We start from the raw sequence: 17,999 nt of genomic DNA on the forward strand, positions 1-17,999 counted from the left end.
TGATGATGATGATGATGATGATGATGATGATGATGATGATGATGATGCCAAGGCCTTGTATGCATTGGGAAATGTAGTAAAATAGGTTTTCTATAATAACTGTGTCAATCAGTTCCTCCTTACAGGAAGGTGGAAGGAAGCCTTAGAAAGAAACAGTGAGTAATATCAGCCCTCAGACATCCCATGGAGCCAACTCTGCCGTGTAACCTCAGTGTAGATCAGCTTCTCTTTCTGACTTTAAAGGAATATTTTGAGACTGACCCTGCTGTGCTTTGTGAACAGCTCCATTTCCTTCTCCCTCTGTACCTCAAAAGCTTTTCCAAGGGTTTTTTCTATTTGAGGAGCTTTGCATGCTGTCAGTGCCCCTGTTATTTTGTTTAACACCAGACATTATCCAAAATGCTGTAGGGGTATCCTGTTTCCTTGAATATATTCAATTTATATAAAACACACCAATTTATACAGAACACCTTTTATTCTTGCAAATGCACCAGTGCTTTTATGAGAAAACTGAGTAAAACTCATTTCCCACAAAGATAAAAAGGCTCTTACAATTAAAACAAAATGATTAGAGAATCACAGAATATGCTGAGTTGGATCACGTGGCTCATCTCTTTGTAAGAGTTGAGTCTGTCCAAGTTATTCTCAGGTGATGTCAGAGGTCTGAAAAGTACTCCTGGCTTTTTGGGAAAATGGATGAGCAACATAAGAGAACCAGTGTTTTCTGATCCTGTGAAGTGTTCCTCACCAAATATTAAAGTTAAGCACCTTATATTAAAATTAAATGTATCAAAAAGTAACATAGTTCTTAAAATTATACAGCTGTGACTGACCCTTCTGCCACAAACCATTTTCTACAGCTCTGCAACCTTGAGCTAATGATTCCCATGAAAATGCCAATTAAAGTGGTGTGGTTTGATTAATTAGTACTGTAATGTAATATTGACTCACATTTTTTCTACAGTGTTACACATCATTATATTAGATTACATTACAGCTTCATCAATGAAATTATATTTTCAATAATTTTGTAATAAATTTGGTCTTTATCAACAGATTTAATTGAGAATAACTTTGCATCTTCTGGAGAGTTACAGGTAAGTAGTTCAGGCTTTAGTCCTGCACTATTATCCATGTTGGCAGATTCCATCCAGAGGTATAAAGCAATTATCCTCACATACAGATCAGGACCATAAACATGAGTTGTGTAATGCAAACTTCCCTTTCAACTACCAGGTTAAATCAGGATTAAATAAAACTAAGCTGCTGATATTGTATATGTGTATTTAAGAGTGTAATTTAGCAAGGCATTTAATTACAATTTAAGTTACTTGAGAAGTTTGCCAATTTCTCCTCAGGACCTGTGCTTCTATTTAATATATATTTTGTAATTTGAACATTATTCATTTATTTTTTATTCCAATAATTGTACTGATCTTGATACATAAATATTTAAAGTGATTGAGACTGTGCACATATTTTCTTTTCTTTGAGTTATAGCACTATTTACTTAGTTATAACTTCACAGATATCACAAGGTATTTAAACCTGGTTGGGAGTAGATTTAGACAGAAGGTACCTAATTCATAATAAATAATCAACAAGCACTCCATGCTCAGTAAATGAAATTATTTTTCCCTCTCCGGAAAGTTCACATGAGAAACCAAGCTGATTTCTATTCAGCCTTAAAGCATATATAGGAAGAAAAAAGAATATATTGGGGAGAAATTCTTCCCTGTGAGGGTGCTGAGGGGCTGGGATAAAATTCCCAGAGAAGCTGTGGCTGCCCCTGGATCCCTGGAAGTGTCCAAGGCCAGGTTGGACGGGGCTTGGAGCAACCTGGGCTGGTGGAAGGTGTCCCTGTCCAGGGCAGGGGGTGGCACAGGATCATCTTTAAGGTCCCTCCAAAGTCAAACCATTCTGTGATTCTCTATTTTATACTTTGAAATCAAAGGTTCCTCAAAGCAATGCCACCCATAACCCTTGTTCTTTGGTGGGCAAAGCAATCCTTGGCCTAATCTTTCTCCATCCATCAAATAGGAATTTAATCAAAGGAACAACCCTGTAGTCCTGAGGGAGTCACCAGGCCTGTCTTTAAATCCTCTCACTTTCACTGTTTTTGGGTTTGTTTTTTTTCTCTTTTAAAGCCAGGACATGAAAAATACTTCAGCCATTAAAAATATTACTTTACATTTAAAATTCTCTTTACACTCCTTTTTTTTTTTAGGAGAGGGTCTGGATGAGCTTTTCCAAGCTCGTGCAAAAAGTGTGTTTACGTCACATATTTCACATGGAGCAAGTACAGATTCCATAAAACAGAGACAGAAGGATAAAAGGCATTACATCCCATGGGATTTGCTGACAAAAATCTTTTGTTTCCCTGGGAGTGCCCTCCTGGGACAGCCAAGGTGGGAGCCCATCCTACCTTTGAACTCTTCGGGGGAGTGGAAAAAAAAAACCCCTCATTAAGGACATTTCCCTCCTTTTACCTGAGGCCCTGTTTGTTTTAGGTGAGTTTATTTGGTTTAGGTGAGTTTATTTGTTTTAGGTGAGTTTCTGTGGCAGTTCAGATAAAGGAGGGGCTGAAAGCCCAGCCTGGCCCAGGCTTTAGAGCATCCAAGGCCATGGAAGGTGCAGCCACGACCCTCCCGCTCCGGGATCCCCCAGGACACATCCATCCCCATTCCCGGGGCTCCTGGAAGCTCCAGCAGCACCTGCCTCGGCTCAGGGAGCACCAGGAGAGGTAAGGAAGGCACAGGGAGAGGCTTTTCCAGCAGCATTCCATGGGAAAATCCAACTGTAAGAATCATTTGAATGTCACTATTTCCGGCAGAAAACATCTTTCAGCTTCATGTCGCAAAAAACGTGTCTGAAAATGTTTCTTGTTAAATGTTTGATAGGTTCATTTTGTTTAGGGGTTTGTTGGTTTTTTTTTAACTTTATCCTTGTCAGTCAGATATTACTTATAAATGAAAATTAAGGTTGTGATCACCGATTTATTATTAATATTATTTTTACATTTATTTGCCTTTTATAGCAGAAAGCACTTTTCCATTTGCCCACCTGGATCCTGCACAGCAGAAGAGATGGAAAAAACTGTGGAAAAAAGGAATTCCCCCCCCCCCCAAAAAAAAAATAGTCAGATGCAGCACCCACCACTCCATGTGTTCTCTTAGGCTAATTAGATTAGATTAATTCTGGATTCTGTCTGATTAATTCTGGAATTGCTGATTCAATGAATAACCAGCCTCCCAGTGACAACATGGAATGTGTATTCAGACACCCTGGCAGAGAGGGAGGGAGGGAGGGGTGGTTTTTCTTTTGAAATAAAAAGATTTCCTCATCATTTAGATCATTTTGAGTTCACTGCAGACACTCGGAGCTGGGAAATCCTGAAGGGGAAAAAAAGGAGATCTTCGGAGGGGCAAGAGATCGTGTGGTTTGTTTAATCACTCAGGAGGCAGAAGAGGAAAATATTGCCCTAGAAATCAGATTTACCAAATCAAAATGCTTTCAGGGGCGTGGTGGGATCGTTGGGGCTGTGCAGGGCCGGGAGTTGGACTGGATGATGCCTTAAGCCCCTAATGGTTTTCTGTTTTTCTAATATTTGTAAGACTTGTAAGTTTTATAAGTAGGTTTTAAAAGCAGAAACCCTCCCTTCTTTGTCCCTTTCCCTTTCTCCAGTACCCTTGTTTATACATTCCTTAACCCTCTTACCCCATTCTATCCTCCCTATATCACTCATAGCCCCAAATCTAACAGAAATGTTTAGTCTTTTGTCAAGGCAAGGCCTAGGCAGTTGACAGAACAGCATATCTGGGCCTAAACCACAGAATACGGTCAAGAATTAGGTAACTATGTACCCTTTGTGCTCTGATGATGATGAAGGTGATGAAGTAGGTGGTCCCAAAATGCACCCCAGACCCATTTTTAGGGGGTGGACCCGGGGTGGTCCAGAGTAAAGGCCACAGGGTGGACACATCTGGGATTGGATGGATGGAATTATAAAATGTAACCTCTCGGGCACAGGGGCGTCTTGTAACATCTTTGCCTTGGCAAATAAACCCTTTCTTATCTCACCCCTAATTTACTGCTCTGGAGATTTTTTCAGCACCTAAATCACACGGCAACAGGATGATCCCTGGGGGTCCCTTCCAGCTCGGGATATTCCATGATTATTGTATGTTGACCTTGCAGCAGCCCCGCTTTGTGGAGACCCTGGATGCTCCCAGCAAGGGATGGGGAGACCCCAGAGAATCAACAACTGGTGAGGCTGAATTCTGGAGAAAATAATCCCTCTGGAAAACAAGGGCAGGAATTGGACATGGGAAAACGAGACTTGGTCGTTCCTTCATTTGTTCTTTCAAGCATTTTTTTTTCTTTCAGTTTTAGAAAACACAGTTCCAGTGACACTGTCCTGTACCTGGGGATGGTTAAGAGTATCTCTAATTTTGGGTCAGATATAGAATCATTATCAGCTCTTAAAGAGCTGCAGAAACAGTTGCTTACTCCACACAACCCTTATTTTAACAGCAGTTCATATTTGATTAATTATATATATATAAAAAAAATCCTCCTTTTGAAATCTCCAGGCTTGGTATGGATGTGATGCTTTGTATAGAGAGGGAGTGAAAATGGCTTTAAGGTGAAATGTAAAAAACTATACTTTCAGGTGCACAGTCTTATTTATTGTTTTGTTTTTTTTTTGGGGGGGGAGGGATGTTGCTGTAGCTAAACCACCCAGGAAATGAAGAGAAAATTGAATTTTAAAGTAACTCTTACTGCCTTTGAGATGTACTGTGATTATTAATTTTACTTCCTCAGGTGGGAAGATTGGTTGGGCTCCAAGAACAAAAATAGAGAATTAAGAACAATCAACACAGGTCCTGCTGTCTTATTCTCATGAGAATTCTCACTCTTACAGTGATGATTTCAAGAAACTATTTGTGACATCAGGAAACTGTGATTTCTTACTGACATTATGTTTTTGTTGAAAACTTTATCCAACCAGCTCAAAAGTTTTAATTCACACTCGGGCTTCTGCCCACTTGTGTGAGGAGAACAAAGCACACAGGAAGTTTTTCCTGGCATGGTTTGAAGCCAGTTATAAATTAAAGAGTTGGTTTCAATTTTTTAAAATATTAAAATCTTTTAAAATATAAAATTTTTAAATTTTTAAATAAAATTTAAAATATCCTTCCAGAAGCTTCTCAGACCCTTCTTATCCAAACTTTCTGGTCCATCCACACCCCTGCAGCATCTGAGATGCCTCTGGAGTGTGGGATATAATGAGGGCTGAAGGATCAGGAGATGCTCCAAACACTGGAGAGTAAAGGAAATTAAAGTTTCAATATCCTCTGTGTAGTTAAAAAAAACCCCTCAAACAACGATTTAGGAATTTACATGTAAGAATCCAACCTGACAAATTGAAAGATGCAGAGAAAAGCACCAAAAAATAAGAAGCACTGGTGAAAAATATCAAACTAATAATTTCACCTCTATTGCCAAGAACGTGTGTGACAATGCACCCTAAAGCTACCTATACAAAATATGCTTTTCCTTATATAAAAAGTAACACTTTCCCAACTAAATATAAATATACTGTTATTTATGCCCAAAGAAAAGCCACGAGAAGTGATTTCCCTGCCCATGGAAGGGGGTTAGACCTTTATGGTCCCAAACTAGTCTGTGATTCTACAGAATAATATTAAAGTTACTATTGCCATAACTACAATAAAATATAAATTAAGAGTGAACATTTTCTGCTGTCTACAAATTGAGGTAGATTTTCCATTTAATTGGCTTTTATCAGAGCTGCTTTTCAAAAGTGTTGTCTGATAGTCTGAAAAGAAAAAGTATATAATGTGTGTTTAATCAATACCTCCTATTATTTATACGATTATTTCAAAATTATATGTATTCCAAAGAGAAAACAGTAGAAACTACAGGTAAATAAAGATAGAAAAGACTAATTTTAATGTAAATGTGAAAGGAGCTTTTTTAATGCTGTTTTTAGCACTGAAATATGAGATGCCAGTTGTGTCTTGATTTTGCTGTTTGGGCCCTTAATGTGATTTTTGTGATCTTTGATCTGAATTAAGCTTCTGATTAGTGTTGGGAAAGAGGTATTTTATAAAACCCTGTTGGGGTTCAACCCCAGCTGGCAACTCAGTATTACACAGCCAGGAAAACCCAGTCCTTAAACTGATGGAAAATCCTATTTTCTTCCCATCATTGAACTCCCATTTGGTGGGGTTATCAGCTCACTACAGATATTCCATAAGAACTAAAGTAAAATGTACATTTCCCTGGCTTTGTGGCTCATAAAATGGACAAACTTGGTTAAATGTGCAACTTTTGGCACAGGAATTCTCCGAAATCCACTTAGTCAGAGGAAACCAAGGTGCAGCAGAGCAGAGAAATCAACATCACTGGGGAATTTTAAGGAAGAAAATAAGTGAAATCTTCATTTTTAGCCTATTCTAAATCATAAAAAAAAAAAAAAATAAAAATAAATAAATAATATATATATAATAAATAATAAATAAATATATATATAAAATAAATAATATCTCTTTACAGTCAGAACTGGATGGTCAACTAATAAACTGTAGATCAAAAGGAGCCCTGGGGTTTCAACATCCAGTGAGGTGAGTTAAATCTTATCACTTGACACAGGAAAAGTGACACCTTCCAAGAGGAGACATATTCCTTCTCAGGAGATGAATCACTTTGCCTCTGGAACATTCCTTTTTAGTAAAGCAGTTTAATTACTCATTAAACTGCCCAGATTTTTATCCCTCCACGAGGAAAAAAGGCTGAACAGACCCTGAAACAACACAAAAATAAGGAAGAAGTAATCCTAAAAAAACCTCAACATTTTTCTGCCTCATCTAATTTATATTTATATTTATTAATATGATAAAGAGCTCACAAAGCCCAAATAATCAATGGGAACAGCTGCCAGTGGAATGTGTTACAGATCTGGGTCTGGAGGTTGCTTAGATTGGGTTAAAATTAATTCCAGGTAAAGCTTTTCCTGTGCTTGAGGGACTGAGAAGGGTTTTCACCAACATTTGGATTCTTTAGGGTTTAATGATGTAGAAACTCCTGATTGGGACTTTCCTTTAGAGGGGGAAAATTAATAGAATATCCCCTTTCTTTACAAGCACCCAACCCCAACCTAACCCTGGTATCCTAATCTCAACTCCAGAATTAATTATTTAATTTCCAGAAAATCAGTTTTAATCTTCCAGCTAGCTCAGGTGGACAAATGTCACATGGTTGTTTTTTTTTTTTTCCTCTTAAAATATTTTTTTTTTTCTTATTAGACTTTATTTGCCCAAGTCCAAATCCCAAAAGTTTCTTACTAACATGGGAGAGAAGGTTCTGGCGAGTTTTCCAGTCCAAGCTACAATTCACTTCTACAATGATGATGATGATGCCAACTCTGAGGAAGAGGAAGAAGAAATGAGTTCAGCCTGATAAAGAACAGTGCTCAGCCTTGAGAAACACAAAAATCAAGCTCAGAAAGTCGAGAGGTAAAAAAAAAAAAGAACTGTCAGAAATACACGGACGAACATCTGAGCAAAGAGAGAAACACATCAAAGCTCAAAATATAAAATTATTTATAACCATCTTACCAAGGAGAATGAGTCAATGGAACTGGGAAATAAGAGGAAATCCTTTTGTGTCTGGAGAGGCTTTGAAATAAAACCCTGAAGCTGAACAAAAGATTGTGAGCTTTAAATCAAGTTGGTTTAAGATAAAGGACATGAAGAGCGTTGTGCTTAATTACTCTTTCTTACATTGCAGTCCTGATACAGTGAAAGTTTGATTGTGAGACTGAATAACATAATGTACAGGCCCAAAATAACCCAAAGGCTTTGAAACACAAGGAATTTGAGCGAGAAATTATTTAAAATGCAAAGACTGTTGCTCATTAGCTCCATGGGGCATATTTATTCTGATATAAATCCTGAATGCCCCATTGAAATAATCCATTTCCAGTACAACCCACTGGCAAGACAAGTTCTAAACTAGAGTTGCAATATTTTCTGGGGTTCTGTCATTCTGTTATTATCAGATTTTCCCCCCCTGGAATCAGAAAAGAGTCTTTTGCCAGCCAGAAAAAAAGTCAGCCTCGACTAACAACTATGATTTCATTTAATGACACATTAAAACACACATCATGTGGTACCTTTTTTTTTCCTTCACCACAGCACTGTGTGTGCTCACAGAGTTTGTCAGCACTTGCCTTGCCACCAGCAGTTTTTAATTAGCCCAAGGATTAATTATTTGGCCTCACTGTGTTTCAAATTTATTATGCTTCATGTCTCTTATCCCCAACCAAAACTGGCCCTGGTTTCCCTGGAGACAAGGCAAAGGCAGAATTCCAGATCCTTGACCTTTTCTGCATCACTGTGGCTTGTGCAGACAAGGTCAGGCCAGTTTTAAGAACCACTTAAAGTGTGTGTCAGATCTTCCTCTCAGTGATGTCCTGGCAAACAAAGCCCTGGTGTCACACATTTGAAGTCTGGCAAATTAGGATTCCAAATAAATTCAGGCATTAAAATGAAGGACTTTTTTTTTTTTTTGATCTCTGCTTGCAAACTAAAAATAGGATCTATTAATTCAATTTTCACAAGGGGCCAGCAAATTATAATGTAGGGAATGACAAGAACCAGCTGAAATTTAAACCCTGAAGTTCAGATTAAACACGAAAACTCAGCTTTTACATCTCACCCGTTCACCATTTCCACATCTCCACTTCCAGCCATATGGAACTAAAATACAGGCATTTTAGTTCCAGACACACATCTTGGGTGTCTTTCCCAAGACACCCTGAAATTACTTATTCCCCACCTTCATCAGGATTCAGTTTGTGGCAAAAAGAAACAGAAAACATCCGAGATGACTTGACAGGTGTGTGATGACACCTCAGACACACACAGAATGCACTGTGACCCCTTCCCAGCCTGCCAGTAATTAAGAGAAGCCTGGAAGTGAACTGATGCAGCATCTCTGATTCTGTGATCTCTGTGATTCAACTGCTGTGAACTTCCAGTTTCCAGTTCTGATTTGTTGCCTCATCTGTGAGTTGACCCTGCAAAGTTTACGGTGACCTTGAAACCATCTGTCATTTACAGGAAAAGGATAACAAAGCATCCCCAAAGAACCAGTTTATCATGAGTTTGCTACTTCAAACACAGGCCTAGAAAGAGCATTTCACAGATGAAATGTTGGCTCGGGGCTCTGTTCCACAAAACTTCCCTCGGTATTTCAACAGCTGCGACATTTCCAGCAAATGCTCCTTTTGATTCCCATTCCCTAAAATGATGTCAGGAAAAGGGAATTTAATGTTCCACTGGTACAGGAATGCTGGAGAGGTGTCCACACAATAATTTTATATTTCTGTTGTATGTATTCATGTGAAAAATCATAATTAAAGGTTTATGTTCATTGAACAGTCCTGAATTCTGTTTCTGAGATCTTTTAAGCCAAGCTCCTGAAGGCCACATAAATCCAAGGAAATCATATCCTCACATGATACAGAAGTTTGCTGAGTGTTCTTTCTAACTATAATGCAGCAATAATTTGGATTAAGAGAAAAAAAAACCACAATAGGAATCTTTTTTTCCTAAGCTACATTTACACTGAATGACAACAGCAGCAGAGCCCAGAAAAGGCAATATTCCCAATAACAGTTTTACGAGCTCCAGAGACAAAATCCATCCAATTCACTGAAACACTTACTATTTAATTACACTCCATAGAATCATGATTTCCAGGCTGGGTAATTCTATCAGCTGCTTTTAGCAGAAGGCTGAGAATTCAGTTGATCCATTAACTGCAGAGCACCCCCCCCAAGATTTACTTTGGCAACCCCTCCGTAAGGGAACTGGCAGAACAAAACCAAATCCTTCCAAAACTTTCTCCTCAGGAAACAGTTTAATTCATGAATAGAGGGAGAGATACAAAACCCCTCATTCATCTCAAGTTGTTTGAAAGCTGCAGACTCTGCATTAAGCATTTTAGTGACTCAGACCCAAGGGCCCACGAAAAAGGTGCATTATGGAACAAAATGTATTTACACAAAATCACCCATCAGCTCTTCTGTTTGTGAGGCAGAAATGCTTTAGCATTTGCACTCACAAATGACACAGAAATTGCCTGGTAACAAAATCAAGTATTTGAGAAGTTTTTTGTTTTTTTTTTTTAAAAGAAGAACTCCTGAAAAGAGGTTTGAGTGGGGAGGGGTCGGGGCTTTTCTGCCTCGTCTCAAGGGAAAGGAGGAGAGGAAATGGCCTCAAATTGCACCAGGGCAGGTTCAGATCAGAGATTAGAAAATGTTTTTCCCTGCAGGAGTGGTCAGGCCTTGGAATAAGTGTCCCAGGGAGGTGGTGGAGTCCCTGTGTCTGGGAGTGTCCCAGAATTGTCTGGATGTGGCCCTTGGGGACATGGATTGGGGGTGATCCTGGTGGTGCTGGGGTGGGACTGGATGATCCTGAAGGTCTCTTCCAGCCTTGGTGGTTCTGTGACTACTTAGATTGTCTCACCAGTCTCATATTTCAGTTTTCCCAGAGATTAAACATTCACTATTTCTACAGTTATAATCTCTTCATTAAAGGATCTTTTAGGCCTAACTTTGCCTGACTTAACTTACAGAATCTAAAGGCCCACTAAAAAGAATGTCAGTATTACTTTACCAACATCTTTCCTTGTACAGACTTCACTTGCCATTGGTGGTAGAGTTGCATTTTTAATTACATATATATATATGTGTGCATGCATATATATATATTATATATATATATACACAACCTAGCACAGATGTGTACCAGGATAAACATTTATTGTTTTTATTATCACAGCTTTCTATTTTATATGAGCCTTTGATTGTCCCTACTCATATCTGAACCTTTGCCATAACAGAATCCAGACTAATGTGTTACTCACCTTTTAATCACAAATACTGGTTGTTCTAAAGATGATCAAGCTGACAGCATTCCTCCTGTGCTCCAAATAATTTTGGAATGGCCTGTACAATGCTTTAGGTCACAGCAGAAGTACACCTGCATAACTCAAGGTGAATCATGGAATGGTTTGGGTTGGAAGGGAACTTAAAGATCATCCAGTGCCACCCTCTGCCAACAGGGTAAAATCTGCAGGAGAATCCTAAAAAGGTGCATTTAAAAACAAGGCTGAAGTTTCATCACTTGGATTATCCCAGCAGGGACGAGGCAGTTGATCAAACTCTATTTAGTTCTGCTACAATAATGAAGTCAGAAGGGTGAAAACAAGGGCAAATTTAGGTTTGTGCCTTTATTTATTTAGTTCTTCCTCTGTCTGTGAGAAGAATGGACACCTGATATCCAGCCTTTAACAGGTATGTTTTGTAAAGAAAGGCACTGCCAGCAACACTGTTCAATCATTCCAGGGTTTTGTTTTTTCTCAATACCTGAGGCAAAAATCTATATAAATCCCACTAAACAGCTGTGTATTTACAAAACCTCCTCTCCTCTTTGCTGGCAGAGCTGCATCTTCTCCTTAATCACCATCACAGCCAAGACCTAACGTGGAAAATGATGGATCCCCCACCACCTGCAAATCCCTACAACACATTTATTAGCCCACAAACCACCACGTTCCCTGGGTTTATTTTGATCACAAGAGGCCATTTCTGAAGTGTCAAACACGACCAAGTTGAAGAAAAGGTCACCCTGGTGCCTTTGAAGCACCAGTGACAGAAAAGCAAAGATTGAGTTTCGTCCCTGCAAGTTTTACTTAAACAAAAGACCCCCCCCCCCCTTTCCCTCCTCACTCCTGTGGCCTCTTGTTGGTTTTCCCATAATTGTGGGGTCTTGCAGTGAAATGAAATGGCAGATTCATCACTGATACAATCTTTGCCCAGGGTTTACAGTCCTTTAATTTGTGTGCTTTCAGGGCTTTGAGGGCGTTTTTCCAGTAGCTTTGCTTTAGCCTGAAGGGATTTGGGGTCTCCTTAACAAGGGACTAAATTAATCCTCCCATCAGATGAGACCAGAAACGTGGCCTTCAGTTGGTGTCAATTCAGAATTCCAAAGGAAATTGCTTTCTCACAAAGCAAGAGGGACACAGGAAAAAACACAGGGGAAAAAAAAATAAATAAATGACAGTCGATACTTCAATGTCTATGATGTGATTAGAGAAGTGACAAAAGAGTAAATATATATCTTTGTGCCTGTGGATCATAAAATCTTGAATTCATTCTATGTAGGGGTGTCTGAGCACGTCAATTAAAATTAATTGAAGGAGAAAATCGTGGCAGGAGTGGGAAACAAGAGCAAACTGAACCCAAAACTTCACTAACAAGTCCCCAGCTCCCAAACAAATCAACATTGCACAGATTTACAGCCATTAGATTTACAAATATCCTTAAGAAGTCCCCCCAAACAACAATATACCAAATACCTAATTCATTTCACAGCAAAATGTTGAAAAGCACTTTTTCCTCCATTAAGGAGGTATTTTTCTCCTACCCATAACACTGAACATGGGAGTTTTTTCCTTCAAAAGCAGGTAGAAAACCCAACCAACTACAGGTTTTATATTTATACCAAATTAATTGTAACCAGGTGGTAAGACTTTCCAGATCAGCTGATGGTCATTTTGCCTGCTTTCTAAAGAACTGGCATAAGATTTTTCACACAAACTTTCAAAAATTTCTTATCTTTTAGTGAAATAGTGAAGTTTTGAACCAAATTCTCTCTGCTCTGAAGTTGGCTTATAAACCTTATAAAGCCTAATAAACAATAATAGTCTATTCTCTGGTCTTTATAACCAATCTAAATAACCTTGAGTCCTAAAAATAACTGGCTTTGTGGCTCTCTAAAGGAAAAAATAAAGGAAAAATTCACTGCTTAAGAAACATCTGAACCACTTCCCTAATAACAACTTACTGTGCTTTGTGTTGTAACTTTGGGCTAAAATGAGATGGACCTGCCAGTTCCTGTATTTCCAGATATTTCCTTGAATCAAGTTTTCAGCATTCTTAAAAATGCTTTAAAAAAGTTAATTTCAAGACTTGTTTCAGCAAATCTTCACGACTCACCTTTCTTGTTCCTGGTATTCTTGGTAATTCAATAATCCTGCCAATTTTGGGGGTGGGGGGTGGATCAACATATTTTGCTGACTAAAGAATTGTGTGAAGGAAAGTGGACCTTTACCCAGGAAAAAAATAACACAGAACCACAGAAAAATGGTGAATTTGAACATGTAAAAGTGAGCTACACTTTATTAATATTTACAAAGGAAAGCTTTATATTCACAATGTGAACAGTTCCAATTAATAAAAACAAATCCTCAACATTTGACCAGCAAAAGTATTTTCTCCCTGAATTTAAAGGGAAATAGAATTAAAGTATGTCCAAGAGGAAAACAGAATTAAACCATGGCCAAAAAAAGCTGTTTCTCTCCCTCCCAGAGGGAAATGACAATAGAACACATTTTAAGTTCCCAAGAATGGCTTGAAAAATTAATGTGGTGTCATTTCTCATACCGAGGCAGGTTGTGAAGGTACATGCAAATAATACAATGTGTTAAAATAAATTTAGTTAGGGATTAAAAAAAAAAAATAAAACCTTTGTTCTACAAGCTGAAAGAGTATTTTTTTTTCTTTAGCTTGGAGAGGTTTTGACTGTCCTTATGCAACCCTTCCATTAATGCTTTGTTCAAACAAACCTCACTGATGACTACCTGCTGTTGCAGATTCCTTTTTCAGGAAGGAAGAACATTCTGTTCACTTCACTGATGGGAATGTCCCTCAAGGCTGGAATTGCTTCCTCCTGGAATTTCTTCTGCTGCTGCTTTTTTGCATAGTTATCTACAAAAGAGAACATTTCAGGTCTTCAAGACTCTTTTCTTTCAAGAGATGCTCCACAAAAAGGAACACTGTATAAATTTAGCTACTTTAAGGGATGCTGGAAACCCCTCCCTGCTGAGATGGTCATCAAATGTGCTTTACATCAACATTTATCAGCAGAGTCCCTGGAGAAATCACCCCCAAACTCCTGGAATCACTGGCTGGGGTTTTGCTTGGTTTAAGGTGCATTTGAACTTCCAGCCTTGATTGATTTTTTTTTTTTTTTCCTTAGGAGTCCAGTGGAATCTAATTCCATGTACACACAGTTCAAACATTGAAAGTTCTTAAGTTCTTAGCAACAAAGAATTTTCTTGTCACATTTTGCTGCCTTTTTTTCCCTATCAAAAACGGCCACCTGCAAATGGTGGTGGAATTCCTCGTGCAAAGGAAGACACAGATCCTCCTTTTATAGAATTCCAAAATGGTTTGGGCTGGAAGGGACCTGAAAGATCAGCCAGGTCCAACCCCCAACACCTTCCACTAGGCTCAGGTTGCTCCAAGCCTCATCCAAGGTGAATCATGGAATGGTTTGGGGTGGAAGGGACCTTAAAGATCATCCAGTGCCACCCCCTGCTATGGGCAGGGACACTTTTCCCTATCCCAGGTTGCTCCAAGCCCCATCCAACCTGGCCTTGGACACTTCCAGGGATCCAGGGGCAGCCACAGCTTCTCTGGGCAACCTGGGCCAGGGCCCCACCACCCTCCCAGCCAGGAATTCCTTCCCAATATCCCATCTAACTCTGTCACTTTGAAGCCATTCCCCCTTGTCCTGTCACTCCATCCCTTGGAAATAGTCTCTCTCCATCTTTCCTGGAGCTCCTTCAGGTCCTGCAAGGCCACAATCAGTTCCCCCCAAAGCTTCTCTTCTCCAGGCTGAACAATCCCAGCTCTCCCAGCCTTTCCTCCCAGCAGAGCTGCTCCAGCCCTGGGATCATCTTCCAACTTCTGCCATCTTCTCCACTGGTTTGTACATCAAGATGAATTCCTGGGAGATCTTTATATGCTCTTTGTGGTCTGTTTTAGCAGCAAATTCCACCCCTCCAGTTGGAAAATGGTGCCATGAGGGGGCAAAGAGGGAAGAGTCAGGCTCGTGGTCATCTTTTCACTCCAACACTTCAGTACTTCCAAGAACTCAAACATTTAAAGGCTTAAAATTTGGTTTATATTCTATATGGCCACATATAGAGATTTACAGAAACTGTCAGCTAAGCATCAAAATCTGAAATAAAACCCCACTAAAATTACCTGTGATGGTGTGTGTGGAGTTAAGGGGAGCTGTGCTCATCATGTTAATCCCAAAAAGCAATATATAACCAATTCCTACAGCAACCAGGAGGTACACTGGCAAAGCAACTGCCCAGTACCTGAGGAAAAAGATTTTTAAATTTACATACCATGATAACAAATGCCTAATGATGCAACAGTTTTCATGCTGTTATTGCATCCAGCACAAACTGAGCCAGGAGGAAAAGAAATAACTCTGAATACAGACCTTGGTCTCTCTCAAGATTACTGACCAGCTACTCTGGTATAAACCACCAACTAGATTCCTTACAGAAGGTGTTTATTTTTTAATTGTGGTCTCAAATTTACTGTATTTTCATCAGGAAATTTCCTGAGAACAAAACATCACGTTTATCATTAAAAAAGTCAAATACTATTTATTTCAGTGCCTGTTATCTACATTAAAAAAAATTGCTTTACAAAGATCACAGGCCTTTATCGTGAGGGGAAAAAAATGATTTAATACAAGGCTGCCATTTAACAAAAAAAAAAAAAAAAGCTTTTTAATTTTAAAATAATTAAGGGTGTGCCATAGTTCCAAGTATTCAGATTAAGAACTTACTTTTGAGGCCAGTAGGTCAGTCCCAAGGAGAACAGCCAAGTCTCAGGAATATATGCCCAGATAAGATATAAAACTGCACAAGGGAATTAAAAAGCCACAATAGTTAAGACTGATGCTGTTTTAGACCTCCTAAGTTTCACTTTTACACCATTTTAAACCAAACCAGCCCTACTAAAACGTTGTATAACAAAATACAGACACCAAACCAGCCCAGTAAAAGGGCAATGTGGGATCATTTTTATATTTGCTTTCACATTTAATTTCTGATTTCCTATGGAGACAGACAAGACTTTGTTCTGAGTTAAACTGCAGAACAACAGAAAAACCCCCCAAAAACCAACAAACCTAAAACCTCAGTAAAAGGAGGCCAAAAGAATCTGAATGGAGATTAAAAAAAAAAAAAAGCAGAAAATGATCACACAGTGGGTCATTTGGTTGGAAAAAAAGCTGGTGGAATTGCAGGGCCTGGATGGAATTGTTGTGAAAAAGTCACTGAAGGCACTTTCTGATCCTTGGCAAGTTCATCCTTTTCACCTCAGCAAAACCAATACCCAGAAATGTTGCTCCAGAACAACAAAAAAACTCGAGGGGAGCAGGACAAGGAGCCAAAAAAAAAAAAAAAAAAAAATAAGCCACGGGGGCTTCCTGTGAGAAGAACAGAAACCAACTCACCTCCATTTCCAGTTACTGCCTCGGGGTCAGAGAGACTTGGAGGAGTGCTGCATTATTTAATGTTTCATTATTTGCCTCCAGGGCAATCTGCAGCACCTTTTCTTGGGCTGAAAAGGTGTTCTCAGCCTCACATGGCTCCTCATGTCCCCAGTGAAATGCTAAAGAACCTGTCACAGCAGCAGAGAAATGCTGGCATAACCCAAATTAATTCCCATTGCTGTTGACCAAATTGACTTTTTTTCCAGTGTTTATTTATTTATTTTTATTTTCTTTTATTTTATTTCAGTGGGGAAGGTAACACTACTACTACCTACAGTAGTTACTGCATAGTGAAAATGTATTGAAGTAAAAAAGTAACTGAGAATGCAGAGAATTTTTCAAATAGTTTGACTCTCTAATACCATTAAAGATCCTGTAATATGGTTAAAGACAGATAAAAACGTGAGGAAATCATGAAAAGCATTGACAGACCTTAGTAACACCTGACAGGTCTGGCAAGCAACACTCACTCAGTGCTCCCTCACCCTCTCAAAAAGGTGCTGGAACACAAGTTTGATCCTTTCCAGGTGGTCTTATAGAATTATGGAATGCTTTGGGTTGGAAAGGACCTTAAGGCTCATCCAGTCCCACCCCCTGCCATGGGCAGGGACACCTTCCACCAGCCCAGGTTGCTCCAAGCCCCATCCAACCTGGCCTTGGACACTTCCAGGGATCCAGGGGCAGCCACAGCTTCTCTGGGCAACCTGTGGCAGCCGGGAATAACGTCCACCTCCTGAGCAAAGCAGTATTTTCGGGTGTATCAGTTCCCGGGATACTCACTGAAGCCAAACCACGATCCTAGAAAAAGGGCAAATCCATATATGGCCCTTTCTGGCAGCGGGGCCGGCGAGTTTTCAACCATCCTGGTGCCTTCCCTTTCACCTTCGCGGCGAGGGCGGAGAGCAGGGTTAGGAAGCTCTTTAAGAGGTTTCCCGGGAAGTTCCTCTGGGAACGCGGGGGCGCGACCAGGTACCCAAACCCCCGGGTCGGGGGGATACTCCCTCCTGAACCCTGGATTAAGGGGATACTCCCTCCTGAGGCCTGGGTGAAGGGGATACTCCGTCCTGAGGCCCGCGTGAAGGGGATACTCCCTCCCTCCCTCCCTCCTTCCCTTCTCCCTTCCTTCCTTCCTTCCTTCCCTTCCTCCTTCCTTCGCACGCACCGCCCGCCCGCAGCTCCCCCGCGCCCGGCTGTGCCTCCTTCCTCTCCGGAGCGCGTCTAGGGAGGGAAAACGGCACCCAGGACGGCAGGAGGAAGAGGAGGAGAGAGGAGGAAGAGGACGCAGGATGAAGGATGAAGATGGTGGATCGCCTCCCACCCCATTCCTTTCCTCCCCCTCACGCCTCCCGCGGCTCCTCGCGTGCGCAGGCGCACGGCCCGCGGGTTGGCCGGCGCCCGTGACGTCATCGGGGCGGCGGGCCAATGGGCGGCGGGCGCGGCGGGGCGGGGCGGGGCTTGCGCGTGTGGGGGGGGGGGGGGGGGGGGGGGGGGGGGGGGGGGGGGGGGGGGGGGGAGGGGGGGGGGGGGGGGGGAACGGGG

General features: G+C 40.5%; 2 protein-coding genes across 3 annotated transcripts; one reads left to right on the forward strand and one right to left on the reverse strand.

Annotated features, from left to right (window-relative positions):
- Positions 1-2,624: 2,624 nt before the first annotated feature.
- Positions 2,625-7,679, forward strand: RIPPLY3 (ripply transcriptional repressor 3). The gene is made up of 4 exons (XM_027638105.1): positions 2,625-2,743; positions 4,198-4,267; positions 6,583-6,650; positions 7,332-7,679. The coding sequence occupies exons 1-4, from the start codon at positions 2,625-2,627 to the stop codon at positions 7,483-7,485; spliced, it is 411 nt and encodes a 136-aa protein (XP_027493906.1). The 3' UTR covers positions 7,486-7,679.
- A 5,565-nt stretch (positions 7,680-13,244) lies between these two features.
- Positions 13,245-17,832, reverse strand: PIGP (phosphatidylinositol glycan anchor biosynthesis class P). Of its 2 annotated transcripts, none has more exons than XM_027634907.1 (5): positions 17,804-17,832; positions 17,241-17,342; positions 15,750-15,822; positions 15,149-15,267; positions 13,245-13,864 (listed from the first exon to the last, which is right to left on the reverse strand). In XM_027634907.1, exons 2-5 carry the CDS (start codon positions 17,320-17,322, stop codon positions 13,734-13,736), a joined length of 405 nt encoding a protein of 134 aa, XP_027490708.1. In that variant the 5' UTR covers positions 17,323-17,342; positions 17,804-17,832; the 3' UTR covers positions 13,245-13,733. The 2 variants fall into 2 exon arrangements, with proteins under 2 accessions (XP_027490708.1, XP_027490698.1); XM_027634897.1 differs by lacking the exon at positions 17,804-17,832 and adding an exon at positions 17,623-17,795.
- Between the last annotated feature and the right edge of the window lie 167 nt (positions 17,833-17,999).

This window comes from Corapipo altera, unplaced genomic scaffold (assembly GCF_003945725.1).
Source record: "Corapipo altera isolate COAL_440 unplaced genomic scaffold, ASM394572v1 0, whole genome shotgun sequence".
In the NCBI taxonomy this organism is placed as follows: domain Eukaryota; kingdom Metazoa; phylum Chordata; class Aves; order Passeriformes; family Pipridae; genus Corapipo; species Corapipo altera.